The sequence below is a fragment of the Trematomus bernacchii genome, unplaced genomic scaffold (genome assembly GCF_902827165.1).
Source record: "Trematomus bernacchii unplaced genomic scaffold, fTreBer1.1, whole genome shotgun sequence".
Taxonomy (NCBI): domain Eukaryota; kingdom Metazoa; phylum Chordata; class Actinopteri; order Perciformes; family Nototheniidae; genus Trematomus; species Trematomus bernacchii.
In genome coordinates this window covers 1,350,438-1,370,734 of record NW_022988082.1, presented here as the reverse complement: position 1 = coordinate 1,370,734, position 20,297 = coordinate 1,350,438, and the positions used below count along the sequence as shown (strand labels likewise).

The 20,297-nt window shown below is 44.1% G+C and overlaps 1 protein-coding gene across 1 annotated transcript in view; it reads right to left on the bottom strand.

Annotated features, from left to right (window-relative positions):
- Positions 1-3,114: 3,114 nt before the first annotated feature.
- LOC117474894 (glycine receptor subunit alpha-3-like) overlaps positions 3,115-20,297 on the bottom strand; it is a 96,943-nt gene continuing 79,760 nt past the window's right edge. Inside the window, exons 11-13 of the mRNA XM_034120919.1 lie at positions 4,470-4,622; positions 3,629-3,751; positions 3,115-3,420 (exon numbers count right to left, since the gene is read on the bottom strand). Of these exons, the coding sequence (XP_033976810.1) occupies positions 3,115-3,420; positions 3,629-3,751; positions 4,470-4,622 (582 nt within the window). The remainder of the gene's footprint in view (positions 3,421-3,628; positions 3,752-4,469; positions 4,623-20,297) is intronic.

Below are 20,297 nucleotides of genomic sequence, written 5' to 3'. Positions count from 1 at the left end.
TGTCATTATTTCTGTCACACAGGAGGAGTTCAAATGATTCATACAGGACTATGTTGCATATATTAGCTTACACGTTCTGTATGCTTCACCATCAGCTTTTACACTGCTCAATGTAGGCAGTCAACATGTTCCATTGATTTCCCTAGAGTATGTACATCAACTGTCTCTACAAGAGAAGTTGACCATCTTATCACCATGATCTCATGTGGCAAACCTCAAGCAAGTATCACAACTCTGCAGTCACACTGAACAACACTTTGAACTGAACCACTCAAATACTATATTATGCCATGAGCAAGTTGGCAGGAAAGTTGATGAGGAAGTGGGCTCACTGTACCACCTCATTTGTGTGGAATAGATGTAAAGCAGTAGAAACCCAAAGCACACAGAGAGCTGTGCAGAGCTCCACTTTCTAACACAAACTCGGCTGATGTTAACAGCTGACAGGAATTAAAGTCAGAGCCAAGTTGTTTCCTAGAAACACAATGAAATTCCAAGAAAGAGTGTGTACTCTGAGGTCAACATTTCAGAAAGCAACAATAGTTTGGCAACAGACTCAAATATTGCTTACCAAGTTATTTTCAATCCCACCAATTGCAGACCAATATTGACTTTAAGGGACACTTTACATCCCAAACAACACATGTCCTCCCCATGCTGACATTTCCTGCCCATTACACTTCTTTCTCCGCCGGCACATGGAACGTGTTAAATGAGGTCTGTTTAAAGAAGCACATACTTGTAAACTTGTACATTTTGGGTGTATCTGCTACATGTTCACATTCTTTAGAAACACATTTTTTCTCGTCTGCTTGAACAAACCTGTTTTTACCCCCCCCCCTTTCTGAAATTAGAGCCTGTCTCTTTAAGCCCCCCTCTGGAAACCCCAGTCTGCTCTGATTGGCTTGCAAGACAATATTGCAACGGTAGTATTCAAGCTGGGGGGGAGGGGAATATGAAATAGGAAGTGGAACCACATCTGAACAGCTTGTTGAATCACATGTTTCAGTTAGTGGGTTGACAGGCACTTCATATGTGCAGACGCACTGAGAAGTGAGTTTTTTATCACGTCCTTTGAAATATTTGTTTTTAATCCTGCATTGGCTGACTTGAAAATGAAACAAAGATAAAGTAGATTAGGCTGATCACACACACTGACATAACTAATGTGTTTATCTGCCAACACACACAGCAGGGATTCTGTTTCTCTGAACAGCTAGGAACACTTTGAATGGTTCTGAGGCACCTACAGTCAGAAGGAGCTGTGTGTGATATGAGTGTGAACTGGAAACAGCAGTCACAGTGAGAACAGTCCCTCTCTCTGTCTGATAGCATGAAGACAGTCATGTGCAGTGGGGGCTCTGGTGGTCCCAGCTGTGTGTGAGGGCACTGAGAGGCTGAGGTGAGGCTGAAAGTGGGGGGACACAGGCTGCTGAGCTGTAAGACACAAGTAGGCAAAACAGTGTGAAGCCCATGTGTGTGTGTGTGTGCTGGTGCTGTTCCTTATGTTTCACATTTCTTTGAGCAGTCTTCTCCATCTGCAGTCTGTTCTAGTACATGAAGTAGACTCTTGAGCAGTCTTTCATCATAGCCAATTTGTGTAATACAGTTTCTTCATACTTGTGATCTTCCCATATCTTCAGTTTACTGTGTGTAAAGGAGCACAGTAATAATCCCATGTCCCCTCTCTCAGGGGTCCTTGGTCTCTGGCACAGTGTTGGAGGTCTCAGTCATAATATCAGAATAAAGAAGTGGACATTTGATAAAAACATACACACTAACATGAATTCAGGAAGCATCTTCAGTACAACCACCTTAAAGGGGAAGTGAGCTTTTGTTAAGTGTTGAGCAAAAACACTGAGTGTATAGTGAGTAGCATCAGAAACTAAAGAAAACCTTTATCCTAACAACATGTCTGAACAACTCCTGAATGCAAACCACCAGGTTGAACTCTTTCCTTTTTGGACACTTGTAATTGAAGATGTTTTATAAGGGAAGCTGCCCATAGTTCCATGTGTATTCACTGGTCACATGTATACCCATTGTCTTTGCAATGATTTCTTTGTTTTAAGGCTCCTGCTTAGTAGTGATCAGTTGTATTATGTGGTGTGGGTAGCTTCTGATCACACTTCACACCTCTGTAAGGACACACCCACCCAACAAACACATGATATCTGATACAGGGAACAGATCGGCCAACAAATGCGGATTCCTGTGAGAACTGCCCTACTGACTCAGAAATGTACCTTCATTGAGAATGCCACTAAATGTAAATGTACACTTGAAGAATTGAAGTAACATTTGAATCGATCAGTTGTGCTCACCCTTCTCCACTGTTTGCCATGTTGTGTCCTTTGTTTCACTTTCCTTTGGAAGCAGCAGTAGTCTGTACATAGTGTTGTGACGAGACACACCTCAGAGTGCCTGCTGTAAACGCATCATTTCATCCAGTCACACAGCTGCACTACGTGTCCTTACTATTTCTATAAATACACACGGTTTTACCATCCCATAAACAAGAGGCAAGGCAAAGAGCGGCGCACACTGGGTGCTCAGTAGAAAAACCTCAATCACATCTGCTGAGATATGAGGACAGGTGATAGAGAGCCTCCCCTCTTTACCGATCACATCATTCAACCGTCTCAGCAGTTCTCTTATCTAGTGTTATGCATCTGCTATAAACCAAGGTTTGTTTAAAAATGACCATCTATGTGTGTCATAATGCTGGTTTAAGGCTCTCTTTTTGTATCCCACTCACATTTATTTTTAATTAGTTTTCTTGCCACCTCATAACTTATTCATCAATGCATGAATTCCTCGCCTCTTGCTCATTTTCAAATGATTCCATTCCTCCGCAGATTGATGATGTGGATATGCAGATTGTGGAGAGCACACTGTTGGATACTCAGTATTAGTGACAGCTGGTATAAGTGTTACTGCCTCAGAATCAGGACATTTTAGAGGACGTCCTGAATGGTGGTCAAGGGCAGGGTTAAGGAACAGGGAATTAAAGGTAGTTAACAAAGTGTCCTCATATGCATAGTGGTATAAGGATGTGTGTGTGTGTGTGAGAGCACACATACTGTTTATGTATAATCTTTGCTCTTTCCTTCCTTATCTCTTATGTACATCTTCATGTCGCAGGATCTTATAAAGGACCCAGTAGAATATGTTGAAGAAGAGGAAGGCCAGAGGGAAGCCGGCCCTCGACACTGTGTCAATCTTTTTGGCTCTGTCGATGAATAACTTCCTCATCTCTTCAATGCTTCTGCCCCTTCCACCCGCTCCAGGTGGATTCTGGGTAGGGTTTGCTGTGGCTGCGGGGGTATTCGATGCAGTCACAGTGTTGTTGGCGCTGGCCTTCACGCCTTTGCTGTTGCTTGGAGTGGAGGTCAGTCTGCTCTCATGCACTTCCCCTTCCTGTGGGACGAGGGTTTTCCACATCAGTTATTAATACTCACTTAATATTCCTTACACTGACTGGGGGGCCACAACCCATTGCCTGCAACATGCAAGTGAAACATGCTCAAATACATGCAAACATAGACCCCCCCCACACACACACACGCACACGCACACACACACGCACACGCACACACACCCGCATACACACACACACACACATTACCCTGTGGTTGCTGGTGTAGATGTTGCTCATAGATCCATAGGGGGTGTGTGTTGCTTTGAGGCCGTTGTCAACATTAACACGACGCAGGGAGTCAGCTAGCTCCCCAGGATCAACTGCACTGCTCTACCAGGACAGCATGCACACCAGTGATCAACACACAGAAACACAAAGGAAAAACAAATGGCCTCCAAACACAGGGGCGGGTCACTCCTTCATTCAGTCAACGTATCAGTTGGTGGTTTACACATGTTACTATTCATTCATATAGTGTTTTTCATCAAAAGGCTTCTCTCTACTGGTGTTTTGGTTATATCTCATTCTCTATTTCTTTTCAAACTGTACCTCTTTATACACTGTAATAGTACAAAACTTGTACAAGTTCAAACATATTGTCCATTCTTAAACAGATTGATTAATCTGCAGCTACTCTAATTGCTGTTTGCGTAAGCATGTTGACTGAATGTGGAGTAGATCCTTTCCCAACACAGAGCATGCAGTGACACTTACTGTATCTTTCTGTCAGAGAAACAACACAACTTTGAACCAAAGAGCAGTGACAGCCATGCAGCATCATGCACTAATACGGTAAGAGAGGCTCAGACGTGCACAGCCAGATGACCTGACACTTTATATCTATTGTGCATCAGGAATGGTGTTTGTTTCAACTCAATGACGTGACATTTTTATTTTTCATCCTCTCAATAAACCCAGTAGAAACCTGGAATTGCATGCTGCCACAAGGTGGCAGCATCACGCCAGATGTGAGAACAACATAACAGTGCATGTGTGTGAACACCTGTTTTCAGGTAGAGATACCACGTTTGGTGTTTTTTTTCTATACCTTGCTCCTGTTTGTCTTGTGAGGCCGCCTGAAGCGCAGCAGCTCTTTATGTTGTCTCGACACAAAGTTGACAGCAGCGTACTCCAAAAGTGCAGAGAAGACAAACAGGAGACACACTGCCATCCAGATGTCTATAGCCTTCACATACGAGACCTGCAACACATATACACACATTAAATATGTTACACACACACACACTGTTGTTTGTGGTGTATGAAATTATTTTCTATTCAGACATGTGTTACATACTGGAGTGCAAAGTTCTGTTAAGCGCTGACAACATGAGAAACCTCTTAGCATCTAAACACACACACACACACACACACACACACACACACACACACACACACACACACACACACACACACACACACACACACACACACACACACACACACACACACACACACACACACACACACACACACACACACACACACACACACACACACACACACACACACACACATTTTTATATATGTTGCACCAAAGGCCTGGGAGTTCTACCCTTTGACCCAGATGGACACAATGATGTCCTTGGGTACGACAGGAACTGTCTTTTCATGGCGTAGATTCATCAAAATGTAAAAACAATGCTAGAAATGCTAAACAGCCCACAGCTAATTGACACTATACATTCTGTTTACTTCAAACAACGCAGGATGTGCACACTGCTGGCATGTTATATTTTTATTACAGAACATACAGCAAAGAATACACTTTTTCACAATTGCCTTCTCACTTCTTTCAATACTGAATTCCCTTTTTTCAAAACTCCTCACACGCTAAACCAGTGCTTCTCAAACTTTCTTCAGTGATGTACCCCCTTTGACACATTTTCTCAGCCAAGTAACCCCTGACCGACCCCGAACATTTATGATAAAAAAAGCCTATATAAATAATTACAATATAGTGATGTTCCATCAGTGTGTGATTTATTAACTCCTTCATGCATGAATTACAACAAACTAAGGATATTTTCACCTTTATGCATTTTTTTAAAACAGATTTTTAAGTAATATATGTTTAACAAACCAATGAACAAAATGATATATTATGCAAAAACTATAAAGAACAAGAAAACAGCATTTAATTAGCAGTCTCTAATGTAGTGACCACAATGCATGAAAGGGTTAAAAAAACAACGTTGTAACTGAAAAAAATGTGTAATTCTAAACAAACTATGTAATAACACTGCACTGACACTATTTAGGAGTAACAGGTCCTCAGCGATCGTGTACGGCTGTTTGGCTTTAGCGATGAGCAGTGACACCGCGATGCCTCCAGTGATTTGGCTGATGTTGTGGAGGCTTTTTGCATCATCTCTTGCGAGGATCTGTACTCAGCAAGTTTTCTCTTGAAAAACTCCAGTGGCTTACCAACGTGACACAGGTGTTTGGTGCTGAGATGTCTCTGGAGGTGCACTGGTTTCGTTGGCTAGTTTCTCCCCACAGAAAAAACCCAATGCCTGGGGCGGGTTGCCGTTTGTTGAGGTGAATCCCATCAAAGCATACGCCTCCTGATATTGACGGCATTTTGTTGGCTCAATTTTGTCTTTCTTTTTTTCTCCGTTGTCCACGTTCCCTGCTGTAGTGCTGCTACGTTCTAACCACGATTCCATTTCAATTTCAGTCTATTTGTTATAATCTAATATTGCATCTGGCTTCCCGCTCAGCGTGGTTCCGGGCTAGAGCCTGATTTAGCTCTGGTTCTTCCTGTTTCCACAGCAGCGGAGCAGGCTCTCAGTACCGAAACCCGGTGCTTAACTGGCCCCGCTCGGCTGCCCGGCAAGAACCAATACTTCACGCTTACGTCGGAGGGGGGCGAGATTAACCTGAGCAATAACAGTTAATGGCGAGTACGGCAAATATACAAGTTGTAACAACAAGCAGTAGCGCTGAGCAAAGTGACTAGAACGTGACCACACACTTTTAAAAACAGAGAAGAACCAGTTAAGCACCAGAAAAGCACAAGAACGGATCTTGAACCCTTGGTGGTTCTCGGAATATTTCATATAAAATTGGGTTTTCTAATTGTACTATGATTATTTTTGTAATCATGCATGGTATTTGTTTTATTAACCTTTTTTTTTTAATCTCACGTACCCCCTGCAGTACCCCGACGTACCCCCAGGGGTCCGCGTACCCCCATTTGAGAATCACTGCGCTAAACAATAGGAGTATATCTGGACTAAACTGTGGATTACATTTTGCTTTGACACAAAATAAATTAAATAGCAAATCTTTCAAAATGCATGAACTGTGTATCTTTAAACACTATGATACTGAAGGCACAACTATTACTTTCAATGTATGTGAAAAACCTAGAATAACCATGTAACACTGAATAATTCCCCTATTCCTTGATCGCTTGAATGAAAGACTTGCTGGTGATGAAAGTGGGAACGTGAGGCAGGTCCAGAAGGTTTTATGTGTGTGGGGTGGGAGAAGTACTCAGATCTTGTACTTGAGTAACAGTAGAAGTACTCAGATCTTGTACTTGAGTAACAGTAGAAGTACTCAGATCTTGTACTTGAGTAACAGTAGAAGTACTCAGATCTTGTACTTGAGTAACAGTAGAAGTACTCAGATCTTGTACTTGAGTAACAGTAGAAGTACTCAGATCTTGTACTTAAGTAAAAGTAGAAGTACTCAGATCTTGTACTTGAGTAACAGTAGAAGTACTCAGATCTTGTACTTGAGTAACAGTAGAAGTACTCAGATCTTGTACTTGAGTAAAAGTAGAAGTACTCAGATCTTGTACCTGAGTAAAAGTAGAAGTACCAGAGTGTATGAATACTCTGTTACTCAAGTAAAAGTAGAAAAGTAATAGCATCAAAATATAGTTAAAGTACCAAAAGTAAAAGTAGTCATTGTGCAGAATGGTCCATTTCAGAATAATATATATGATATGTTTTATAATGATTGATCATGAAAGTGTTCTCAAAGCTGGTAAAGGTGCAGCTAGTTTGAATGACTTTGTATACTGCAGGGTAGCTTGTGGATTTACTCCAGGTGGAACTAAAGTCTGATTTAACACTTGATTATATTTCACATCATTCATCCACATCTGTGAAGTAACTAAAGGTATTAAATACATGTAGTGGAGGAAAAGTACACCATTTACCTATGAACTGTAGTTGGGTAGAAGTAAGAAGTAGCATAAAATATAAATATAAATATAATAACTTTATTTACACAGCACCTTTCAAAACAACGTTAAACAAAGTGCTTTACATGGATTAAGAACCGATTCTGCCAACCTCAGATTCTCGGGCAGGGAATTCCAGAGCTGCGGAGCTCTGACGGAGAAAGCTCGGTCACCCTTTGTTTTTAGCCTGGTTTTGGGAACAGCTAGCAGAGCCCTTCCCGAGGTCAGTGATGTAATCCCTTAAGAGCTTTAAAAGTAATCAGTAAAATCTTCAAATTAATTCGAAAACAGACAGGTAGCCGGTGAACATAGATTAAACAGGGGTGATGAGCAAGCGTCTTTGAGTTCAAGAAAAGCGCTATATAAATATAATTTATTATTATTATTAAGGACTTGATTTTTGAAATGATACGTAACGGTGGGTTACATATTGTAACCCTAGTTCTATAAGCACATATACTGGACTCTATGGGTACTACTCTCATCAATGATACGCGAGCGTTCACACACTGAAGTTGTATAAACGTAGCCGGCCAATCAGGGCGAGCCTACCTGAATGCGCGCGCAGGCTCACAGTATATAAGGCGGCTACGCCTCCCGACCGTCATCCTACACCCTCTTCAGCGAGCGGCATAGGAAAGACAGGGCCCCTAGGTAGAGGGCTCCGCCTGTGCTTATAGAACTAGGGTTACAATATACGTATTATTATTATACGACCCACTGTTCTATCTCACACAGGCTCCGCCCTCTACTGGACTCTATGGGTACAGTGGGTGGAGCCCCGATGGATAAACGCCCTGTCGTCCTACAACATCGACCCACCAAACTGCCCCTGGTCCCTGCACCCGCATGGGTGCTCTAAACCGGCGCCTTTCCCTCCTTCTCACCATAGCGCAGCGCTCTCCCCTTTGAGGAAGAGCCAGAGGCAAGATACGGCTGAGCTGCAACTTTTCTTCCTCCAAGCGTCTGAAACGCTGTGTGACCGATGAGATCGATCCAAAGAGCCCTTCCGTGGATACGGGGGCCCCAAGGAGATCATCACGATAATTCCTGGAGAGAGCCGTGAGTCCCAACCAGACGTGGCGTGATCCCACTGTGGCCAGGGACATTACACGGCCAGCTGCGGCGGCCACACCATGAATCATGAGGCGGGGGCATCCTGCTGAGGAGTAATCAGCGACACGCCCAACACACCCAGATTATTCGCTGCTGCCGCCATCTGTGCTCCGAGCCGGAATATTTTATCGAAATATTCCAGCGTCTCTCGGTCACGAGGCAGCGGCTTTTTATCCTCCGCCCATCCTGCTGCCTGTGGGAGCAGATGGGCTGCCAGGCTCTCATCAAGGGGGGACACGCCGGGACACGCTGTGTCCGTGCGGCCCTGCACCCTGAGGATCCCCACCATACCAGCCACTGGAGCCTTCGTCTTCAGTGGCTGTCGCCACAACGCCTCCACACACTGCCAGATATCTAGCAACGGAGGCGGCTCACCGGTTTCGGCGGCAGTGGTGGGGGGAGCGGTAGCCCTACACGCTCCGCCGACATGGTCATCACCAGGGGGCAGTCCTGGCGGACAGACCTGACGGTGGACTTTCATGGACGCCGGACCCGGAAATGCCCGACAACGAGGAGGCCTCGCCATCCTCCTCCCCGGCAAACGGAGCCATCCGCCCCGCTGGAATGGCAAACGTGAATGGCGAACGTTGAATGGCACCGCCTTGGCCATATCCTGGTCCCCAAACACTCGAAGCAGAGGTGGTGGGGATCGGCGCCCGCTATTAAGCCAGGGCACGAAGGACAGGCCCGGGTCTCTAGAAGTGGCGACTCCATGAAGGTACGATAACTTCTTTCTTCTTCTTTCAAACGTTTTACTCTTCTCTGTCAGGTGTTGTCCTGCTCGCTGAAGAGAAAGGGATGACAGTCAGGAGGCGTAGCCGCCTTATATACTGTGGGCCTGCGCGCGTATTCAGGTAGGCTCGCCCTGATTGGCCAGCTACGTTTATACAACTTCAGTGTGTGAACGCTCGCATATCATTGATGAGAGTAGTACCCATAGAGTCCAGTAGAGGGCGGAGCCTGTGTGAGATAGAACTTAGGTCAAAGTTCTCTTTCAAGCATAGACCGGTTTACAGTCCATCCTAGAATACTGCCAATTTATTTTTTACCTCCATCCGTCAACTCCTATAAAAGAGGCACAGCATTAGCGAGGAAGGATAAGGAATGTAAAACAATTATTTACTGTATGTGTGTGTGTGTGTGTGTGTGTGTGTGTGTGTGTGTGTGTGTGTGTGTGTGTGTCTGTGTGTGTGTGTGTGTGTGTGTTTGTATGTTTGCCTGACCCAGACTGGCCTGACAGTGGCCCCACAGTATTATTGTTAGTGAAACCACCAAGCTTCACATCCTTCTGGATCCATCTTGTTCATATATTGTCACAGAATAATTGATGTCATATGGATTACCATTGTTAAAACATTTTGGGTGAGTTTTTCCTCGTCAGTTGCAAAGGTCTAAAGACAGAGGGTGTGGTATGATGTACATATTGGTAAAGCCCCCAGAGGCACTGATAACTCATCCTAAATCCTTGATTTATCTCGACCCATTCGTAAACAGATACTGTCTGTGTGTTGAAGGTCCATGGACATACAGAAAAAACAACACACATTTTAACCCTAAAGGTCCTGACACACCAGGCAGTCACCAGAGAACTCGCCGACGCCGACTGTTGCGTCGCCGTGTTCTCCTGCGTCTTGGCCATGTGTCGCACTGGAACACACCGCCAAGACTTCAGCCGAGCACGAACGAACTGCGCATGCGTGAGTGGCAATAACTCTCCTTACCAGCAGGTGGCGGTAGTGTGTATTCGTCATTCAAAAGAGGCAACAACCGGAAGACAGAGAAGAAGAACAGACTGTGTGATCTAAACAAACAACAAATAGCGTGTGCGTTTCATTTTCACTCTCGTCCATCGAAAACATGTTTCGTGCGGTACTGGAGCTATCAGCCATTGGAGTGTTGCTTGTGGAAGACATTCTCAAGCAACCGTTTAGCTTATCATGCACTGAATCGCTAGCTGAACAGCCAATCAGAGTGATTTCTTTGTCCGACTGCCTGTGGCCGACGCGTCGGCCATGAAAGGCCAAATAAGGCGTGTCACCGCCGACGGTGCGGGACAGACCAAATTGAGTTTGGGCGACAGGGCACGCTTCGTCGTCCGACTAACGAAAACGGCTGATTTCGGCCTGGTGTGTCAGGGCCTTTAGATGCATGAGTGACTGGACCCTACACTCTTCCATAAGTGGGTCAATAAGGACCTGTATTAGAATAATATGTGTTTTTATGCAATTTGTTTCATTTTGGTTAAGAAAAATCACTTGTATAATATTTAGTATTATATTTTGGTTCACACTAGAAATATTTTATATTTAATTTTTCACTATTTATAATTTTAGACATTTCTTTTACATTTTGAAAAAAAACGCTTAGAACATATTGATGCAAAGATCTCCGCTATTCTGAGACCCTCACAGTATTCCAGTCCCTTTTCAAAACTCATCTCTTCTCCTCTTGTATACTCATAGCCCACCCCCCATCAATCCATGCCGGTTGATCAAGTTTGATAGTCCTATAACCCCCACCCTAACCTTCCCTTATATTGTAAAGCGATTTTGAGTCCTTGAAAAGCCCTATAAAAATATAATGTATTATTATTATTATTATTATTATTATTATACTGACAGGTATCAGATCTTGCTGTGTAAAATAATCTTCCTGAGAGGTGTCACTTGTGATGTAGTCTGTGTGTCCTACAGTGAATGTATTCCTGACAGCAACAGGTGATAAGAATCAAAGTTTCCCATAGGATTCCATAGAAAATGCATGCGGGTCATTTTTGACCCACTTATGGAAGCTTGGGGTAGTAATACAAAAACTACAATTTCTTAAAATGTATTAAATTTAAATTTAAAATTTGAATGGCATGATATCCAAAACATGTTTTTTGAGGAATAGCTGGAATATGAAATGATAAAAAAATGTAATTACAAAGATACTTCAAGAAAACCACCTCACCGGGTCAAAAAAGACCCACTTATGCATCTAAGGCAGCCATGGGCAAACTAAGGCCCGCAGGCCATATACGGCCCATTGGGCTTTTGAATCCGGCCCGCCGAATATTGGGACAAAATTGTCCAAATTATAGTAAAGACCGCATTCATTTAGCCTTTTTCCTGCAATACCTGGCATTTCAGTTGATCCCACTATGGCGCACTCTAGACACAATTGACCTTTGCTGGAGTCTGGTCTATTCTCTCAGCTGGCCCCACTCGGCAACCCGGCAAGAGCCAAGAACCAAATACGTCACGCTTACATTGGAGGGGGTCGAGATTAACCTGAGCAATAACAGTTCATGGCGAGTACAGCGAATACAAGTTGTAACAAGCAGTAGCACTGAGCAAAGTGACTAGAACGCGACCACACACTTATAAAAAACACTTATATAAAGTCAAGCAACACTAATCGGGCTTAGTGTGATTCTGTTTATTTTATCTTACTTTAATAACCATCCGTTCACTGTTATTGACCATTGTGAAGAGGCAGACGTTTTCCTGTTGTTCTGTATTATTGCAGCTATCGGATGGAATCAATACATGGGCTACATGTGGCCATCACAAGTAAAATCCTAACGAAAACTACGCCGGTAAAATATGCGTGTAGAAAACGGCTTATGCCACAATATGATAGCAACAAGTAGTCAAGATAGTCTGATTAGCTTCGGTTGCTATGCTAACATCACCTGTAGAATGCCAGAGAAACTTTCATAACAGCGTTGTGATGCCAAACAGCTTTCAGACTAAAACACATTCACTTATGGGGATGGGGGATATTTATCAGCTGCTTGTGTGACAGTCGGACAGCGAAGACTTTACAGCGGCCGCTGCCGCGAGTTAACGGGAGAATAAACTCCGGTAGACGAGCAGCACTGCAGCAGGCAGTAATGCAGCTGAACCACATTAATAAACAATGCACCACGGCACTCTGGAGAAAGGTACAAGGTTGACAGGTCTCTCTTGCAAATGAGACCTTGTGTCTCAATGAGATTTTACACCTGTATAAATAAAGGCTAAATAAAAAATAAAAAATAGTGGCCCCCGAGCCAAAAAGTTTGCCCACCGCTGATCTAAGGGTTAAATGCTCATTAAAAGAGTACCTTCCACATGCCAAATAAAGACATGAACGTATCATGAATATGTATATTAAAATTTGCCAAGCTAACACATGTAGTGACAGTTCCATAATCCTGTTATATAATGTGTGAAAACAAACACTGTTCATATTCCAGGCAGGCTTTCCACTAGGATTTTTTCTTGCCGGTCAAGTGTCCGGAAATCATTTATTTTACCGGACAAATTCGAAACTTACCGGTCATGTTTCAATAACAGTCTATGTTACAAACGCAACTATAATGTACACACCTAGGTTGACGAAAGAATGACAATGAACTCAAATCAGTTTGACTATTTAATGAACAGAAACGATTAAGTAAAATGAACAGGAACAATTGAGCAAAACCTAATTATCCGCTAAAATGTAGGCTATTAAAACACCTGTAACATCTGTAGCCCGTTTTAACAAAAGGCTACATGGCATCAAATTGACCCTGTAGGCTACCAGGTAACTTTTTACTTTCTCCTTATTTTCAGTACGGCAAAGTCCTCTGCTGCCGAGCTGAAATGATATGTGTCCAAGCCAAGGTGTCTTTGCAGCTTGCAATACGCATAAGCCGCGTCACTCTCTCCTCCTCCAGATGACTCCGCAGTGATGTCGTCACTCTTCACACGATTCTGCAGGGAGAAGCCCCTCTCTGCTGGCACGCTTGACACGGGCAGAACACAGGCAATTTGAGCCAGTGTAGCCCAGTCAGGGTACAGCTAGCTGAACTCATAAATGAGCACTTTGCAAGCTGTCGCAAAAGTTAAACCCCCATAGCCGTGGAGTGCTGTCATCACCGCCACTGCATCTCGCCGGGCGCGCTTGACACCAATGAGAGGTGCGGCAGCAGATTCAGTCACTTCATGGCCAAAATGTGCAATGAACTTTTCTGTGTCGTCTCTGGCATATTCCTGAAACACTGAAAGGATGTTTTACTATTATTATTATTATTATTATTATTATTATTATTATTATTATTATTATTATTATTATCAATCAATCAATGTTTATTTATATAGCCCAATATCACAAATGTTACATTTGTCTCAGTGGACTTCTCAGTTTGTACAGAATATCAATATGACAATACGACACCCTCTGTCCTTGGACCCTCACATCCTACAAGGAAAAACTTCCAAAGAAACCCCCCAGTTAATGGGGAAAAATTGAAGAAACCTCAGGGAGAGCAACAGAGGAGGGATCCCTCTCCCAGGACGGACAGACGTGCAATAGATGCCGTGTGTAAATTGAAAAGATAATACATTTACAACATAGGTAGTCCAAATGCTGGAGAATGCATGTGTCTATAATAAGAAGATGAATCCAGGAGGATGTCAACAATCCTGTGGGAGCCATCAGGGAAGTAGTATGATGAGAGTCAGGCAGGACCACAGTGACAGGTTCAGCCACGACTCAGGATCCAGGACTCAGGATCCAGGACTCAGGATCCAGGACTCAGGAACCAGGACTCAGGATCCAGGACTCAGGAACCAGGACCACAGCAACAGGCACAGCCACGACTCAGGATCCAGGGCTCGCGATCCAGGACTCAAGACCACAGCAACAGGATCAGCCACGACTCGAAATCCAGGACTCAGGATCCAGGACTCAGGATGCAGGACTCAGGATGCAGGATCCAGGACTCAGGATCCAGGACTCAGGATCAAGGACTCAGGATCCAGGACTCAGGATCCAGAACTCAGGATCCAGAACTCAGGATCCAGGACTCAGGATCCAGGACTCAGGATCCAGGACTCAGGATCTAGGACTCAGGACCACAGCAACAGGATCAGCCACGACTCAGGATCCCGGCGTAGATAGACACCAAAAATACATTTTGGGAATAGCTGGGTTATTCGGAACATGAGAGTACACAGGTACAGACAGACAGAAGGAAGAAGTAAGGTGTCCCCCGACAGTCTAAGCCTATAGCAGCAAACTAGGGGCTGAATCTAATCAGCCCTAACTATAAGCTTTATCATAAAGGAAGGTCTTAAGCTGACTTTTAAAAACAGATATGGTGTCTGCCGCCCGAACACAAACTGGAAGCTGATTCCACAAAAGTGGAGCTTGATAGCAAAAGGCTCTGGCTCCCATTGTACTTTTAGCGACTCTAGGAACAACCAACAACCCTGCATTCTTGGAACGCAATTCCCTAGTGGGACAGTAGGGTATAATGAGTTCTTTAAAGGTCCAATGTCATGGCCATTGCTCCTGATCATAATTCCATTGTTGAGGTATACTAAAATAGATTTATATTGTGCAATTTTCCAAACTCACATTGGTTTCTCATACAGCATCTTTGTAAAGTACGTGTATTCACCGGTATTCACTCTCTGTCCTAAACGGCTTGTTGGAGCTCCTGCCCCCACCTCCCTGTGAGCCCAGTGTGCTCTGATTGGTCGGGACGTTGCGAGGCTCGCTGCTCAGTGAGCTGGCTTACTGGTGTGGTTTCCGGGTCGGTGATACAGCGGGACACAGCGAAACTCATCCTGAGCACACACAAACTAAGCCGAAGTAAAAACAATAAGTGTGGCTTGATATTGAGTAAGAAAAAGGTTTATAACGCTGTGAGCATGGGTCTGCGGAGAGCATTTCTCCGCCATCCCAACTCGTCTATTACCAACCAGGGAGCTCTATGCAAGTCAATGGGACTCCCTGTTAGTTGAACATTTACGCTAAAGGTCCTGGTGTGTGAGGAGCTCCGCGGATTGGTCCATTTTGGTTCCGGAAGAAACAAATGGAAAAAGAGAAATCTCCAACGAGGCGTTCTGGGGCAGCATAGACAGGTCTTTTCTGTGTTAGAGTTTTACTCGCTACAGGGTGTACTTTGAGGGTTTGTGACTATGCAGACCGTTTACATGCAGAAAAACCTTCATAACACACAAGGGGACGGGTAATAACCGGAAAAGCATGACATGGGACCTTTAAGATAAGATGGCGCTTGCCCATTAAGGGCTTTGTAGGCGAGAAGAAGAATTTTAAATTATATCCTGTGTTCTATAGGGAGCCAGTGTAAGGCAGCCAGAACAGGAGTAATGTGGTCCCTTTTCCGTGCACACACGTGCTGCAGCATTTTGAATCAGCTGAAGCGACTTAACTGACTTTTTGGTATACACTGATAATAAAGAGTTTCAATAATCCAGCCTTGAAGTAACAAATGCATCGTTTTGAGGCAAGATATGCCTGATTTTTGCAATGTTACGTAGATGAAAGAAGGCGGTCCGTGAGATTAATTTTATGTGGGCGTTAAAGGATAAATCCTGATCAAATATATCACCAAGATTCCTTACAGTCTCACTGGAGGCCAAATTAATGCCATCCATAGTTAGTATATCTTTAGATAGTTCGTTTTGTAGATTCTTTGGGCCGAGTACAATAACTTCAGTTTTGGCCGTGTTTAACATCAACAAATTTAAAGTCATCCACGTTTTTAAGTCCTTCAGGCAGTCTTGAATTTTATTTAGATGATTGCTTTCATCAGGCTTGATAGATACATATAATTGAGTATCATCCGCATAACAATGAAAATGTACAGAGTGATTCCTTATAATATTGCCTAACGGAAGCATATATAATGTGAACAAAACAGGTCCAAGCACTGAGCCCTGTGGCACTCCATGGCTAACTTTGGTTTGCATGGAAGATTCATAGTTGACACATACAAACTGAGACGTTCAGATAGATAGGACCTAAACCAGCCTAAAGCAGTTCCCTTTATGCCATCTAAGTGCTCTAGTCTTTGCAAAAGGATATCATGGTCGATAGGAGCATAGAGAGAGAGAGAGCTGCGGTCCGCGGGGCTCGGCCTCCGCCTCCTGTCCTCACAACTCTTATTATTCCCGGGACCGGACAAAAAACCGAGTTTTGCTTCCCAACCCTGCCACTGTGCTACACGTCCCGCCCGCCCCGTCTAACAGTACAGAAAGCGGCAAGATGCATTTCCTTAGGAATCGACAAGCAGAACCGAAACTAACATTTATGGGCGAAAAACGTCACTTGTCCGTCGGACACGTCAATGGAAAGATGTATTTGTCCGATATTATAAATAACACGTCCCGGACGATCGGACGTGTGCTTTTTCGCACACTGCATGTTGCCGCTCGCATAAAGTTAGCTGAAATTAACCAGCTAGATTTCACTGTTCCTCGTTTTTCTTCTTCTCACGCTGCGCCTCCCATGAAGCTCTCTGGCGCCCCCCAAGGGAGGCGCGCCTCAGACTTTGAAAACCGCTGTTGTAATGTATTGATGAGATGCTGAATATACTTTGATCTTACGTTTTTGTGAGCCTGAATGGACCTTTCATTCGGATGTGTCACTTCCACATTTTTATACTTTCCATCTTGGAGATCATTTTGGAATTCCACCTCCTCTGGGCCAATCTCATATTTCAACTGTGTAGGACCTGCAATAGATGCCTGCACAATTGGCCTGATGCTGCTAAGATTGGTGTCCTACTTTTGAAAAACCAAACTCAAATGGGTCATCACTGGAAGTACATCAGACAGTGAGTGGGTGAGGGCAACGAAAGAGTACTGCTGAATCTGATTTAGAATACCTTGGGCTTGGGTATTTCCGTTAAATTTTTCACTGTTCAACTTCATTACCAGAGCAGGCCAGTTGCTTTTAACGCTTTGCAATGCATCGTGCAAGGACAGCCAACGGACGGCACATGGCCGTTTCAAACTAACCATGTCTTCATCGCTTAGGGTGGCTGTCAGCTGACGGAGGCGATTCGTCCTACTTGCGGAGTGCTTGTAGAATGAATGGATTGTGTTCACAGTACGGATGTGCATCTCCATCACTGAGGCTGATGCGATGCACATCTCGATATGTTGCCAACGATACGATACATTAACGATACATTTGAAGCACCGGGCGATGCGATACGATTCACACCTGTTGCGATACAGTTCGATACGATTGTATTCAACATTATGCGATTCGGGGCGATACGATGCGATTCAACACAATGCAAAATAATGATACAATTCAATATGGTACGACAGAGGATTTTGATTTATTCCTTATATGCAGCAAATCATAAATTAACAAAAAAGTGCTTCACATATTTGGTTCTCTCTACTAGTACCATTATGCTTTAAAGTGCAAACATGAAAAATAACAATACAAAGTGGCCACAGTAGCGAACTGCCTTCGTGCACACATCAAAGTTCGCTAAGTTTTAATTGACAGTTGTGAAATAGCTCCACACAACGCTCCTCTTTCTCTCAGCCATCATGCGTGTGTGTTTGTCGCACAAGCGAGTCGCTGGCTGCTGCTGTCCTGCCCTGCTGGCTGCTGTCAGTCAGCTTGATAATCGGCATTCAGGCAGGGAGCGCGCTGCATGTGTGCGAGCCTCGGGAGAGGAGGACAGCAGTGGAGAGAGAAGAAAAGAGCGTATATAGGCCTACTTGTGTTCGTCTGCATATAGTTTTTGATGAAATTGACGAGTAGAGGAGAGGGGGTAAAAAAGTATAAAAGTATCGATCCTATTGGCTCTAGTATCGATATTTTGAAACGTAACGTAATTTCGGAAGTATCGATATTTTGGGATCGATCCGCCCACCCCTAGTGTCGATGTCCTGATACACCACTCTCACTGACATAACACCTCATTTAACTCATATGTTTAACTTTCAGGTTTTTCTTTTCAGCCGCAGACCCCATGTCGCCTCTTTATGTGCGTCGCTAAGTTCCTCGTACTACTTGTGTACTTTAAAGCGTCACGGCATCGTTTACAATTTGCTTGCGATTTGTCAAGTTGTCCGTCTTTCTTGAAAAATCCGAAGTGTTGCCAAACGTTTGATTTGTAGGTATTTTTCGGTGCGCTGTGTATCTCTTTCTCCTCGACTTCCATGTTTGTTGATAACTGTGACGCGGCTCTCGGCCTCCGTAGTGGTGAAGCAAAGATCAAAGATCGTCTCTGCTGAGTGCTGACAAAAGTGGATGAGAGGATATTACATGAATGAATAGTTTTTTTACCGATGCAAAGACGCTACAATCGATGCATCGCGAGTTCAACCCAAACTATAGCCAATGTGCACTCTTTCAACCGGTGCGATCGCATTTTTAACGTTTATGCCGGTGTACCGAATCGGTGAATCTTAACATCCCTAGTTCACATGCATCTGTATGCGCTCATACTGTCGGTTGTGCTTGATGGCATGTCCCTTCTGCCTGGGGCCCCCAGAGTGTATTGGGGTGCCACTGGCTGTGAAAACTACATTGCGCATGCTCAGAGTAGTTTTTCATTCAATGTGTGTCAGGCAAAAAAAAGTGGGGCAAAGCGCTCACAGCTCCACTAAAACGTTATCTCATAAGTCAGAGCTGATTGGCTGTAAAAGGAGACGAGAGAGCTTATGGCGCAGTTCCACTACAGCGCGGAGCTCGCTTTAAGCGTGCCGTGTCGTGCCGTACCCGTTTTTGGTTGCGCTTCCACTAGGCCTAGTTACGGCCCGGCCCGGCCCGGGGCCACTTTTTCTGGCCCGACAAAATTGTGGTTCTATCGGGGCCAACAAACAGGGCTGAGTCGGGCTGAGTATGCTAAACTAGAGAGAGGAGCGCTGGCAAGGAGGCTACAACTACAACAAGATGGACATATTTGACCGTGATTTAATTGTAATACACGTTTCAAAATGATGCCGAAGTAACAACATACTGATACCGGTTAGTAAAAACCATGAATTAATGCTTTGTCAAGTCTGCAGACAGACGGCAGGCGAAAAACCTTTTAAAATTCGTGTTTTTCTAGATGGAGATTGGCTAAGCTAACGCAGTATATGCTCCGACCATCCACACTCACAACAACGGCCTATACAGACATAAATAAAGCAGCGACTGTATTCACCATGACACAGGCAGTCTGTGGTTTGTACTTGTTTAACTTTTGTCAAGTTTCTGAACATATATAAGGAGCTGTGAGCTCTGAGTGCTAACAGCTAACGGCTGTGTTGTGTTTTCTGGAGTTCTCATTGAAGATGACGTCACGGCTCCGCCTACACTGCGTTACTATAGTAACTACCCCAGTTCCTGAACTGTAATGGAAGCGCAGCATGAAGTGAGTCGGCCCAACGCGGCCAAGCCGTACCGAGCGTGGCCGAGGCCGACCGTGTAGTGGAACTGCGGCATTAGACTACTGTACATCACCAGCGCTAAATAATAAGTTGTTTGTGCCCCACCAGTTTTGTACATATAAAAACGCCACTGAGCCTACGTTATCTAAGTTTTGTATGAGCCGGACATTTTGACTGGCAGGTTTTGAATTTACCGTTTTTTAATACATTTTACCAGCTAAAAACCGGATTCCAGGTCAGTATCTTGATGAATACACTTTAGCTACATGTTGGAGATCCCAAAGAAAAATGTTAGGTTTTTCCCTTGACTACAGCAGACTCACTGTATATCTATTTTGGCTCACTTACGTGCAGGGATCTAGAGCAAAGCCCTGTATCGCCAGAATATCAGAGC